Raw genomic sequence first — 14,355 nt, 5'->3', positions numbered from 1 at the left:
GCTAGAGGTTACTGCACATGACACATCACCACTGCTTCATACATTGAATCAGCCAGTTGCTGTCATCAGAAAGCCAGCAGCTTGCATCAGTCCATGGCCTATCGCCGCTCCCCTCCGCTGTACAGGAGAAAGCACAGTACCACCCCCCAGTCTCAGCACTCGGCTTTATTCCACAGTATATGGAACCCTGCACTGCAATTCACATTTCCCGGCACCGCAGATCTTGTTTGCTTTGTCTAATAAATCGGAGTCATCAAAACATGTCAGCTTGTTGCATCACACAAGATATTATGAAGCGGGAAGGCATGTGCTCACAGGGCATGCTGGGCTTTCTAGTTCTATAACAGCACCCAACCACCATGATCATGCACGTTTGTTGGTTGTCATGAACTGCACTGAAAATGACAGCGCCTCCCTGAAACATCCACTAAGGGCACAAAGATGGCAGGAAAGCAGTACTCAAAGGCTGGGACTTATAGTTCCCCCTAGCTGGGAGCCTATAATGGCCAAATACACACTACAACTAATGGGGTCTCCAAACTTTTGAAACAAAGGGCTTCAAATATTAGGGGGCTGGACTGTGGCCAGCAGGAGTGGGAAATGCCAAGGCATTGGTGGGAGTAAACAATGCCATAGGCTTGGTGGTCAGTGGGAGTAAAAAATATTACATCCTTGGTGTCAGTGAGAGAAAAGTGTTCCATCACTGGTGTCATTGGGAGGAATGGTGCCTCATCATTGGTGTCAGTGAGAGAAAAGTGTTCCATCACTGGTGTCATTGGGAGGAATAGTGCCCCATCATTGGTGTCAGTTGGAGGAATAGTGCCCCGTCATTGGTGTCAGTGGGATAAATAGTGCCTCATCATTGGTGTCAGTGAGAGAAAAGTGTTCCATCACTCGTGTCATTGGGAGGAATGGTGCCTCATCATTGGTGTCAGTGAGAGAAAAGTGTTCCATCACTGGTGTCAGTTGGAGGAATAGTGCACAATCATTGTTGTCAGGGGGATAAATAGTGCCGCACCAATGGTGTCAGTGGGAGGAATGGTGCCCCATCATTGGTGTCAGTGGGAGGAATGGTGCCCTATCATTGGTGTCAGTGGGAGGAATGGTGCTCCATCATTGGTGTCAGTGGGAGGAATGGTGCCTCATCATTGGTGTCAGTGAGAGAAAAGTGTTCCATTACTGGTGTCATTGGGAGGAATGGTGCCTCATCATTGGTGTCAGTGAGAGAAAAGTGTTCCATCACTGGTGTCATTGGGAGGAATAGTGCCCCATCACTGGTGTCAGTTGGAGGAATAGTGCACAATCATTGTTGTCAGTGGGAGGAATAATGCCCCATCATTGGTGTCAGTGGGAGGAATGGTGCCCCATCATTGGTGTCAGTGGGAGGAATGGTGCCCCATCATTGGTGTCAGTGGGAGGAATAGTGCCCCATCATTGGTGTCAGTGGGAAAAATATTGCCCCATCATTGGTGTCAGTGGGAGGAACGGTGCCCCATCATTGGTGTCAGTGGGAAGAACAGTGCCCCATCATTGGTGTCATGGGAGGAATGGTGCCCCATCATTGGTGTCAGTGAGAGGAATAGCCCCCAACAGTGCCCAAAGGGCTGTATAAAGGCAAGTAAAGGACCACATCTTGTTTGGAGACCCCTGATTTAGACAATAGTGGAATCTAGGGGGCCAGTCATTGCACAATAAGGGGAGGCTGCCAGGTCATGCTGTGTCTTGTAGTACCTCACAAGCCCAAATGTAAATATATAGATTACATGGGACTCATTTGTTTCTAAGCTGACTCCATAAACAGGCAGGGCACGGCACAATAGATAGCACAGCCCAGCTGCTAGGCCATGCTGATACTGGTAGTTCTCCAATCATTAACAAATGCATTGTATATAATAACTTGTAACGGACCACAAAGGTGACATTAGTGTTCTACGATGGTGTCAGGTCCTGCTGGAGCTTGTAGTTCTTCAATAAACAGGGAGACCTTACTATCCCCTTGATGATGTGTTTAGCCTTTAAGAGGGCACTGCCCAGTGCTAGGCAGTCATTGCGCAGAGAAGACCAGCTAATCAGGCCGTGCTGGTGCTTGTAGTTCCCTGACAGCTGGCCATGTTTACAGCTTTGCTGCATATGGAAATATCTGTATATCACTGACAGAAAGCAGGCTGAGCCTTGTAGTCCCCCAACCATACATGGCCATATAGAGCAGGCAACAAAGGAGTGCCCATTCATTGAGGACAGGTATAGCCCCATGACTATACAATCCATGAGGTTTACTGACTGCATGGGAGATGGCAGAGCCCACGGTAGGCCAGGGCATGCTGACACTTGTAGTTCTGCCCCAATAAATGCAGCACCCATGATGATCCATCAGACAGAGGCTGACAGCAGTGTCTGGTTACAGAGCTCAGTACAACACAATGGAGGCAGGACACACTGATACCTCCATTCCTCCACCATGTACAAGGCCTGCTCCATTACCGGAACCCCCATCATCAAATCACCCAGCCGATGGGGCTCATCATACAATGAAGCAGGGCATGCTGATGCATGTAGTTCTTCAGAGGACACAAGGCCTGTCCTCCATATATGGAATACTCAAGGTGACTACATGACCCATCTGATAGCACAGGGAGTGTCAGTGGCCTATGGCAGTGCCCAGTCATTGTACAATGAAGCAGGGCATGCTGAACCTTGTAGTTCTTCAGTGAATACAAGGCCTGTCCTCCATATATGGAACCCCCACAGTGACTAATGACCCATCTGATGGCACAGGGAGTGTCAGTATCCTATAATACTGCCCAGTCATTGTACAAGGAAGCAGGGCATGCTGGTACTTGTAGTTCTTCCATGGATACAAGGCCTGTCCTCCATCTATGGAACCCCCATGATGACTAATGACCCATCTGATGGCACAGGGGGTGTTGGTGGCCTATGATACTGCCCAGTCATTGTACAATGAAGCAGGGCATGCTGAACCTTGCAGTTCTTCCATGGATACAAGGCCTGTCCTCCATCTATGGAACCCCCACAGTGACTAATGACCCATGTGGTGGCACAGGGAGTGTCAATGTCCTATTGCAATGCCCAGTTATTGTACAATGAAGCAGGGCATGCTGTTACTTGTAGTTCTTTAATAAATACAAGGCCTGTCCTCCATCTATGGTACCCCCATGATGACTAATGCCTCATGGGATGGCACAGGGGGTATTGGTGGCAGTGCCCAGTTATTGTACAATGAAGCAGGGCATGCTGATCCTTGTAGTTGTTCAATGGCTACAAGGCCTGTCCTCCATATACAGAACCCCCTTGAGGACAATACATTCCAGCTGATGACACAGGGAGTGCCAAAGCCCACTGATCGCACCTCTGATCGGGGAATGCTTGTACTTGTAGTTCTTCAATGGTTACAAGGCCTGTCCTCCATCTGTGGAACCCCCACAATGACTAATGACCCATCTGATGGCACAGGGGGTGTTGGTGGCCTATGGCAGTGCCCAGTCATTGTACAAGGAAGCAGGGCATACTGATCCTTGTAGTTCTTCAATGGCTGCAAGGCCTATCCTGCATATATGGCACACCTCTGATGACAATACATTCCAGCTGACGGCACAGGGGGTGTAAGAGCCCACTGACTGCACCTCTGATCAGGGCATGCTGGTACTTGTAGTCTTCCATGAATCCCCCCCCAGAGGATGGCAGAGCCCCCTTGCAGAGGCCAGTCCTGTGACAATGAAGCCCCCTCCCCCTCCCATACTCACTGTCAGGCCGGTGCCCAGCACAATGACATCGTACTCTTCATCCATCCTGTGTCGGTGCCGGGAGGGAGCTCCTCTGCCTCTAGCACAGCTCTACTGAAATGGACCAAAGATGGCTGCACACCAGCACCGCCCTGTCTGCCTCCGCGACGACAAGTAGTTCACGAAGAAGAGCCGGGGCCCTGGGCGGCAGGAGGAGTCCGGGAGGAGAGGCAGAGGGCGGGGAGAGGCGGGGGGAGGGGGCTGAGGGCTACCGGAAGATGACCGGAGCGACTAGGGCTGAGCGGGGCGGGGAACGGGCGGCTGTGTCAGCGGAGGATGGACAGGGTGGATGACCTTGGTGATGAGGCTGGAGATGGAGATTCCTCCGCGCTGCATCATCTTCCCTGGAGATGCTCTAATGACATTACCCATCTATCGGCTGGTGTATACAGTGTGTGTGTGTAGATCGGGCAATCATCATCATTCTCCAGTGTCACCATACATCGTACTCTGATACCGGGCATCCTATATATCCAGTAATGCCAACAGCAAAATCAGGATCCAATCTATGGATTATTACCTCTGATATCCATAGATCATACTCTGATACCGGGCACCCCGTATATCCATCATCATCAGGATCCATTCTATGGATTATTACCTCTGATATCCATAGATCATACTCCGATACCGGGCATACAGTATATCCAATAATACCAACATCATCATCAGGATCCATTCTATGGGTTATTACCTCTGATATTCATAGATCATACTCCGATACCGGGCATACAGTATATCCAACATCATCATCAGGATCCATTCTATGGATTGTTACCTCTGATATCCATAGATCATACTCCGATACCGGGCATACAGTATATCCAATAATACCAACATCATCATCAGGATCCATTCTATGGGTTATTACCTCTGATATTCATAGATCATACTCCGATACCGGGCATACAGTATATCCAACATCATCATCAGGATCCATTCTATGGATTGTTACCTCTGATATCCATAGATCATACTCCAATACCGGGCATACAGTATATCCAATAATACCAACATCATCATCAGGATCCATTCTATGGGTTATTACCTCTGATATTCATAGATCATACTCCGATACCGGGCATACAGTATATCCAACATCATCATTAGGATCCATTCTATGGATTGTTACCTCTGATATCCATAGATCATACTCCGATACCGGGCATACAGTATATCCAACATCATCATCAGGATCCATTCTATGGATTATTACTTCTGATATCCATAGATCATACTCCGATACCGGGCATCCCATATATCCAATTATACCAACATCATCATCAGGATCCATTCTATGGATTATTACTTCTGATATCCATAGATCATACTCCGATACCGGGCATCCCATATATCCAACATCATCATTAGGATCCATTCTATGGATTGTTACCTCTGATATCCATAGATCATACTCCAATACCGGGCATCCCATATATCCAACATCATCATCAGGATCCATTCTATGGATTATTACCTCTGATATCCATTTTATTATTATTATACAGGATTTATATAGCGCCAACAGTTTGCGCAGCGCTTTACAATATAAGGGAGACAGTACAATGACAATACATTTCAGTACAGAAGGAATGTGAGGGCCCGGCTTGTGGAGCTTACAATCTAAAGGAAGGGGGAGGTGATACAGAAGGTGATAGCTGCGGGGGATGATCTGGCAGAGGTGATTCAAGTACAGTTCTTAGGTGGAGGTGGAGGTGGGGTAGGCTTCCCTGAAGAAGTGAGTCTTCAAAGATCGTCTAAAGGCACACGGGGTGGGGGCTGACCGGACATGCTGTGGTAGGGAGTTCCAGAGAATGGGAGAGGCTCTGGAGAAGTCCTGAAGGCGAGCATGGAAGGAGGGGATGAGGGAGCTAGAGAGGAGGATATCAAGGGAGGAGTGGAGTGGGCGATTTGGGCAGTATCTGTGGATGAGGTTGGTGATGTAGCTGGGGGGAGTGTTGTGGATGGCTTTGTAAGCTGTGGTTAGTATTTTGAATTTTATACATTGGGTTAGTGGAAGCCAATGAAGGGATTGGCAGAGAGGGGCAGCAGTCGCTGATCGATTGGTAAGGTGTATGAGTCTAGCAGCAGCATTCATAATAGACTGAAGGGGGGATAGCCTGTGTAACGGTAAACCAGTGAGGAGGGAGTTGCAGTAATGGAGTCGGGATATAACCAAGGTGTCGATAAGTTGTTTTGTGGTGTCATTGGTCAGGAAGGGGCAGATTTTGGAAATGTTCCGTAGGTTGAGACAGCAGGATTTAGCCAGTGAGTGGATGTGGGGCCCAAAGGAGAGGTCAGAGTCTAGGATTACGCCTAGCACCCTGGCATGAGGGGAAGGACCAATGGTTGTGCTGTTGATCTTAATGGTAAAGTCGTGAGTGGGGGATCGGGGAGAAGGAAATATTACAAGCTCAGTTTTTGAAAGATTGAGTTTAAGGTAGTGATGTGACATCCATGCTGATATGTCGCTTAGTAGATTTGTGATATCCATAGATATCCATAGATCATACTCCGATACCAGGCATACGGTATATCCAATAATACCAACATCATCATTTGGATCCATTCTATGGGTTATTACCTCTGATATCCATAGATCATACTCCGATACCGGGCATCCCATATATCCAACATCATCATCAGGATCCATTCTATGGATTATTACCTCTGATATCCATAGATCATACTCCGATACCGGGCATCCCATATATCCAATTATACCAACATCATCATCAGGATCCATTCTATGGATTATTACCTCTGATAGCCATAGATCATACTCTGAAACCGGGCATCTCATATATCCAACATCATCATTAGGTGATACAGAAGGTGATAGCTGCGGGGGATGATCTGGCAGAGGTGATCCCATATATCCAATTATACCAACATCATCATCAGGATCCATTCTATGGATTATTACCTCTGATAGCCATAGATCATACTCTGAAACCGGGCATCTCATATATCCAACATCATCATTAGGATCCATTCTATGGATTATTACCTCTGATATCCATAGATCATACTCCGATACCGGGCATGCAGTATATCCAACATCATCATTAGGATCCATTCTATGGATTACTACCTCTGATATCCATATATCATACTCCAATACCGGGCATCCCATATATCCAATAATACCAACATAATCATCAGGATCCATTCTATGGATTATTACCTCTGATATCCATAGATCATACTCCGATACCGGGCATCCCATATATCCAATAATACCAACATCATCATCAGGATCCATTCTATGGATTATTACCTCTGATATTCATAGATCATACTCCGATACCGGGCATACAGTATATCCAACATCATCATCAGGATCCATTCTATGGATTATTACCTCTGATATCCATAGATCATACTCCAATACCGGGCATACAGTATATCCAATAATACCAACATCATCATCAGGATCCATTCTATGGATTATTACCTCTGATAGCCATAGATCATACTCCGATACCGGGCATCCCATATATCCAACATCATCATTAGGATCCATTCTATGGATTGTTACCTCTGATATCCATAGATCATACTCCGATACCGGGCATCCCATATATCCAACATCATCATCAGGATCCATTCTATGGATTATTACCTCTGATATCCATTTTATTATTATTATACAGGATTTATATAGCGCCAACAGTTTGCGCAGCGCTTTACAATATAAGGGAGACAGTACAATTACAATACATTTCAGTACAGAAGGAATGTGAGGGCCCGGCTTGTGGAGCTTACAATCTAAAGGAAGGGGGAGGTGATACAGAAGGTGATAGCTGCGGGGGATGATCTGGCAGAGGTGATTCAAGTACAGTTCTTAGGTGGAGGTGGAGGTGGGGTAGGCTTCCCTGAAGAAGTGAGTCTTCAAAGATCGTCTAAAGGCACACGGGGTGGGGGCTGACCGGACATGCTGTGGTAGGGAGTTCCAGAGAATGGGAGAGGCTCTGGAGAAGTCCTGAAGGCGAGCATGGAAGGAGGGGATGAGGGAGCTAGAGAGGAGGATATCAAGGGAGGAGTGGAGTGGGCGATTTGGGCAGTATCTGTGGATGAGGTTGGTGATGTAGCTGGGGGGAGTGTTGTGGATGGCTTTGTAAGCTGTGGTTAGTATTTTGAATTTTATACATTGGGTTAGTGGAAGCCAATGAAGGGATTGGCAGAGAGGGGCAGCAGTCGCTGATCGATTGGTAAGGTGTATGAGTCTAGCAGCAGCATTCATAATAGACTGAAGGGGGGATAGCCTGTGTAACGGTAAACCAGTGAGGAGGGAGTTGCAGTAATGGAGTCGGGATATAACCAAGGTGTCGATAAGTTGTTTTGTGGTGTCATTGGTCAGGAAGGGGCAGATTTTGGAAATGTTCCGTAGGTTGAGACAGCAGGATTTAGCCAGTGAGTGGATGTGGGGCCCAAAGGAGAGGTCAGAGTCTAGGATTACGCCTAGCACCCTGGCATGAGGGGAAGGACCAATGGTTGTGCTGTTGATCTTAATGGTAAAGTCGTGAGTGGGGGATCGGGGAGAAGGAAATATTACAAGCTCAGTTTTTGAAAGATTGAGTTTAAGGTAGTGATGTGACATCCATGCTGATATGTCGCTTAGTAGATTTGTGATATCCATAGATATCCATAGATCATACTCCGATACCAGGCATACGGTATATCCAATAATACCAACATCATCATTAGGATCCATTCTATGGGTTATTACCTCTGATATCCATAGATCATACTCCGATACCGGGCATCCCATATATCCAACATCATCATCAGGATCCATTCTATGGATTATTACCTCTGATATCCATAGATCATACTCCGATACCGGGCATCCCATATATCCAATTATACCAACATCATCATCAGGATCCATTCTATGGATTATTACCTCTGATAGCCATAGATCATACTCTGAAACCGGGCATCTCATATATCCAACATCATCATTAGGATCCATTCTATGGATTATTACCTCTGATATCCATAGATCATACTCCGATACCGGGCATGCAGTATATCCAACATCATCATTAGGATCCATTCTATGGATTACTACCTCTGATATCCATATATCATACTCCAATACCGGGCATCCCATATATCCAATAATACCAACATAATCATCAGGATCCATTCTATGGATTATTACCTCTGATATCCATAGATCATACTCCGATACCGGGCATCCCATATATCCAATAATACCAACATCATCATCAGGATCCATTCTATGGATTATTACCTCTGATATCCATAGATCATACTCCAATACCGGGCACCCCATATAATCAACATCATCATCAGGATCCATTCTATGGAATATTACCTCTGATATCCATAGATCATACTTCAATACCGGGCATCCCATATATCCAACATCATCATCAGGATCCATTCTATGGATTATTACCAGCAAACACAAATGCTCCTGCGCTTGGGGATGGACTCGATGCAGGCTACAACCACATTAAGAATGTCCTGGAACATGCACACCTTGCTGCCCTCAAATAGACCGGGGGAATCCAAATATACTGAATGAGGAAAGAAAAAACAGAGGGCGCACAGGCCTAGTGCATTACCATAAAAATGTTTAATAAAAAATAAAGTAGGTGTTGTACTCACAAACGACAATATAGTCAAGGCACATCATAAAGAACAGCTGGGTCAACACCGTGCTGAGTAACAGTCCGCAATAGGGAGTGTAGACATTAAATAGTCTGACGCGTTTCGAGGACTTGCCTCTTCCTCAGAGCCAATTGACCAAATGTCTACTCCCTCTTTTATATTCTCACTACTAGTTGAACCAAAGGTCACATGGGCCGCCCTGGACACTCCCCTATGCAGGTGGAGGAGTCACAGGGGCAATTGAGATAGTATAAGTAAACACAAAAGATCTATAAACACATATATAAATATATATGTATAAATAAAACCATTGAAACTAGTGACAATCATAAAATCATATGAACCATCAGAAGTGTGCAAATTAAAAATAAATAAGTAGAAAGTTACACATATATATTAAATATTAAAAATCCTTCCCTGGTGATGCACTGCACTGCTCGCCTTTAAATTAATGGATGGATGAACGACGCTACGAAGCTGCCTAGTGCTCTGCTTGCCATAGACAACCATGGGACATGGATTTAATGAAGAAAATAGATCTGAAACCCAGCAGAGACACTTATTAATTCATAGAAATGCAGCCTACAGGGTGTGTACTATTATTCTAGTATAGTCATATGTGTGGCAATGGAGTGCACCATGGATGGATATGCATATGCAATACTATATACAGGGACAAAGGAGATAAATCACTAGTATAAACATAAATGTTGATATAAAATGTTACAAAAAACTTCTTAATATGGTTCACAAAGTTTAAATAAAATGAAATAAGTATTGTCACAATATAGTATAATATGTGATAAAATTGGTATAGTGTATGGTATACGTGTGTATGCATAAACATGGAAGCATAAGAAATATAAATATATTGGAAATAAAAAGAAAAATACATTTTTTTAAATAATTATGTAAAAAATGTATAAAAGATATTAATGTGTGTTATATATATGAATTATATAGATGTCAAAGGTGTTATGGAACAAGCACTTGCATGACAGGAAAGCAGTGCTCGGAGAGAGCTCACTGGACCACATGCGTGCGCACATGTGTGTGTAACACATCCATATGAGTAACTGCTTTCTGGTAAAAAAACATACATACATAAACATACACACACATATATGGAAACTGAATGAAAAATGGGTGACCAATGAAGGACCCATAGACACAGGTGCCTGGGAATTCGGTCGAACGCATGCGCCTAAGGGTGACATCATAAATGTGAAGTGAGCAACCTAATGTTTAAGGATGCAGGGTTAATGGTAGCTATACTGATGATACTAAAGTAATCATAGCTGATGAAAATAAACGGTAAACATGAGTACGCTAATGGCACAAATGTCAAATGAACTTTCCAAAAACGGTACGTTTCGGGCAAAAGTCTATATGTGTATGGCCAGTTTAGGAGGCAAATAAAACATGCCAGACCCATCTAACAGCGGCAGTTTTTTCTGCCCATATGAATGAGGCCATAATGCCAAAATTATCAGGATCCAGGACTCTATATTCTGTGTATCTCACGGTTATTATCCCTGATATTCAGTGCCATAGCATGTATAATATTCCAATAAGTGACATAAAATATCCTGTATGAGACAGGTTATGTACATATATCCACAACCCCAATTCTAAAATAGTTTGGACACTGTAAAATTTACATGAAAACAGAATGCAATGTTTTGCAAATCTCATGAATCCATATTTTATTCACAATAGAAAAAAGAAAACATCTGAAATGTGTAAATTAACAAAATTAACATTTTAAGAAAAAAAATAGGATAGTTTTGAAATTAATGACAACAACATATCTCAAAAAAGTTGAGACAGGGTCATGTTCACCTTGGTGTAACATTCCCTCTTCTTTTAACAACACTGTAAAGTCTGGGAACTGAGGAGACCAGTTACTGGAGTCTTGGGAGAGGAATGTTGTCCCATTCTTGCCTAATATACTGTAGGATTCAAACTGCTCAACTGTTCTGGGTTTTTTTTTGTCGTATTTTTAATTTCAAGATGCACCAAATATTTCCAATTGGTGGTCAGGACTGCTGGCAGGCCAGTTAATCACCTGGTCTCTTCATCTACGAAGCCATGCTGTTGTCATAGATGCAGTATGTGGTTTAGCATGGTTCTGCTGAAAAATGCAAGGCCTTCTCTGAAAAAGACATTGTCTGGATGGGAGCTTATGCTGCTCTGAAACCTGGATGCATCTTTCAGCATTGATTGTGCCTTTCCAGATGTGTAAGCTGTCCATTCCATACACACTAATCCATCCCCATATTATCAGAGATGCAGGCTTTTGAACTGAGTGCTGATAACAAGCAGGAAGGTCCCTCTCTTCTTTAGTCCAGAGGACTCAGTGCCCATGGTTGCCAAAAGAATGTCAAATTTTGATTCATCTGACCACAGAACAGTATTCCAGTTTGCAGCAGACCATTTTATATGAGCTTTGGCCTAGAGAAGACATCAGAGTTTCTGGATCATGTTCAGATATGGCTTCTTCTTTAGATGATAGAGCTTTATGATGCATTTTGGATAGCACAGTGAACTGTATTCAAAGATAGTGATTTTGGAAATATTCCTGAGCCTCCGTGATGTCCATCACAGAATCATGCCTGCTTTTAATGCTGTGCCTTTTGAGGGCCAGAAGAACACAGACATCCAGTACTGTGTTTCAGCCTTGTCTCTTGCACAGAGAGATTTCTCCAGATTCTGTGAATCTTTTGATGATATTATATACTGTAGCTGATATTACACTATATTGCCAAAAGTATTCGATTCAGGTGTTCGAATCACCTCCATGGCCACAGGTGAGCACCTAGGCATGCAGACTGCTTCTACAAACATTTGTGAAAGAATGGGTCGCTCTCAGGACCTCAGTGAATTCAAGCGTGGTACCGTGATAGGCTGCCACCTGTGCAATAAGTCCATCCGTGACATTTGTTTGCTACTAAATATTCCACAATCAACTGTTAGTGGTATTATAACAAAGTGGAAGCAACTGGGAACATCAGAAACTCAGCCACAAAGTGGTAGGCCACATAAAACTAGAAAAGCTACAATTTCTGGGGAAATTGTGTGAAGTGTTCTTGCCTCCACCAGTAGTCTACAACTGGAGTGGGCGGAGTAACTGGGTGGAGTGGCTTGAAAATGAGGGAGTGATGGCAGTTTAGAAATCATGTCCTGATTTTTCAGCTCCCACTCTAGTTTTGAACATTCCACCATTCATTCCTATGGGACCAATTTCACCAAAAATGCTGATATTTCGTGAACCCTTCGGCGAAACGTTCCATAAAGTAATAGCACAACAATCGGGAACAATTCGCACGTTTCGGTATATTACTGTCTATGTAGTGTAAAAACTGTGGGAGGAGTTAGAGTGGTAAATTTGGCTATAATAATAAGAATATATATGTGAGAAAACAGTAAGTGGTCTTGCCATGCAAGAACACTTAATGACAGAGCTGGGTCAGTGCATGCTGAAGCGCACAGTGCTCAGAAGTCGCCAACTGTCTGCACAGTCAATAGCAAAAGACCTCCAAACTTCATGTGGCCTTCAGATTAGCACAACAGCAGTGCGTAGAGAGCTTTATGGAATGGGTTTCCGTGGCCGAGCAGCTGCATCCAAGCCTTACATCACCAAGTGCAATGCAAAGTGTCAGATGCAGTGGTGTAAAGCATGCGCAAATGGACGCAATGGAGACATGTTCTCTGGAGTGAGGAATTGTGCATCTCTGGCAATCTGATGGACATGTCTGGGTTTGGCAGCTGCCAGGAGAACTGTACTTGTCTGACTGCATTGTGCCAAGTGTAAAATTTGGTGGAGGGGGATTATGGTGTGGGGTTGTTTTCCAGGGGTTGGGCTTGGCCCCTTAGTTCCAGTGAAGGGAACTCTTAAGGCATCAACATACCAAGACATTTTGCTCCCAACTTTGTGGGAACAGTTTGGGGATGTCCCCTTCCTGTTCCAACATGACTGCACACCAGTGCACAAAGCAAGGACCATAAAGACATGGATAAGCCAGTTTGGGGTGGGGGAACTTGACTGGCCTGCACAGAGTCCTGACCTCAACCCGACAGAACACCTTTGGGATGAATTAGAGTGGAGACTGTGAGCCAGGCCTTCTCGTCCGACATCAGAACCTCACCTCACAAATGCACTTCTGGAAGAATAGTCAAACATTCCCATAGATACACTCCTACACCTTGTGGACAGCCTTCCCAGAAGAGTTGAAGCTGTTATAGCTGAAAAGGGTGGGCCAACTCAATATTGAACCCTACGGACTAAGACTGAGATACCATTAAAGTTCATGTGCGTGTAAAGGCAGGCGTACCAATACTTTTGGCAATATAATGTATATTTAAAGTCTTTGCAATTTTACATTAAGGAACATTATTCTGAAATTGAATGACAATTTTTAGACACAGCTTTTCACAGATTGGTGAACATGCTCCCATCTTTTGGGGGGGTGGGGAGGGCCCTGTCAGGTTTGCTGTATGGGGCCCCGTGGTTTCTAATAGCAGCTCTGTTGAGATACATTGCAAGAATCTTTCTGAATGCAGAAAGGCCTTCTGACTCCAGTGCTGGATTTCTAGACTACCAAGTAAGTGACAGCCTGGTTCTTGGCAACAGACAAATCAATAGACCAGATCCACTTGACCCACAAATCTTGGATTGCAGTGGAGAAAGAGTGAAAGAGTTGGATGACTGCTGTACTGAAAAATTTAAATCTGAGACCAGAGATTGTAAGGTTTTGCCTGTGGTAGGAACACTTTGGCCTGAGCTGTGTCAAGGTCTAGACCCCACATACTTCAATGATTCAGCTCCAGCAATAATTTCAGAAGGGTCAGGATCCATCAGGATTGCTGTAACATCTGAACAGTCAACAGAATGTTTTACAGAGCCGAG

The 14,355-nt window shown here is 44.3% G+C and overlaps 1 protein-coding gene across 1 annotated transcript in view; it reads right to left on the bottom strand.

Annotated features, from left to right (window-relative positions):
• GDI1 (GDP dissociation inhibitor 1) overlaps positions 1-4,020 on the bottom strand; it is a 49,085-nt gene extending 45,065 nt beyond the window's left edge. The window contains exon 1 of the mRNA XM_089675231.1: positions 3,762-4,020. Coding sequence (XP_089531357.1) covers positions 3,762-3,806 — 45 coding nt within the window. The 5' untranslated portion in view covers positions 3,807-4,020. The remainder of the gene's footprint in view (positions 1-3,761) is intronic.
• Positions 4,021-14,355: the final 10,335 nt, after the last annotated feature.

The sequence above is a fragment of the Staurois parvus genome, unplaced genomic scaffold (genome assembly GCF_062004578.1).
Source record: "Staurois parvus isolate SC_StPar_1 unplaced genomic scaffold, SC_StPar_1.0 ptg000154l, whole genome shotgun sequence".
NCBI lineage: Eukaryota > Metazoa > Chordata > Amphibia > Anura > Ranidae > Staurois > Staurois parvus.
Note: the sequence above shows the minus strand (reverse complement) of the source record. Positions and strands in the feature narration are given on the sequence as shown.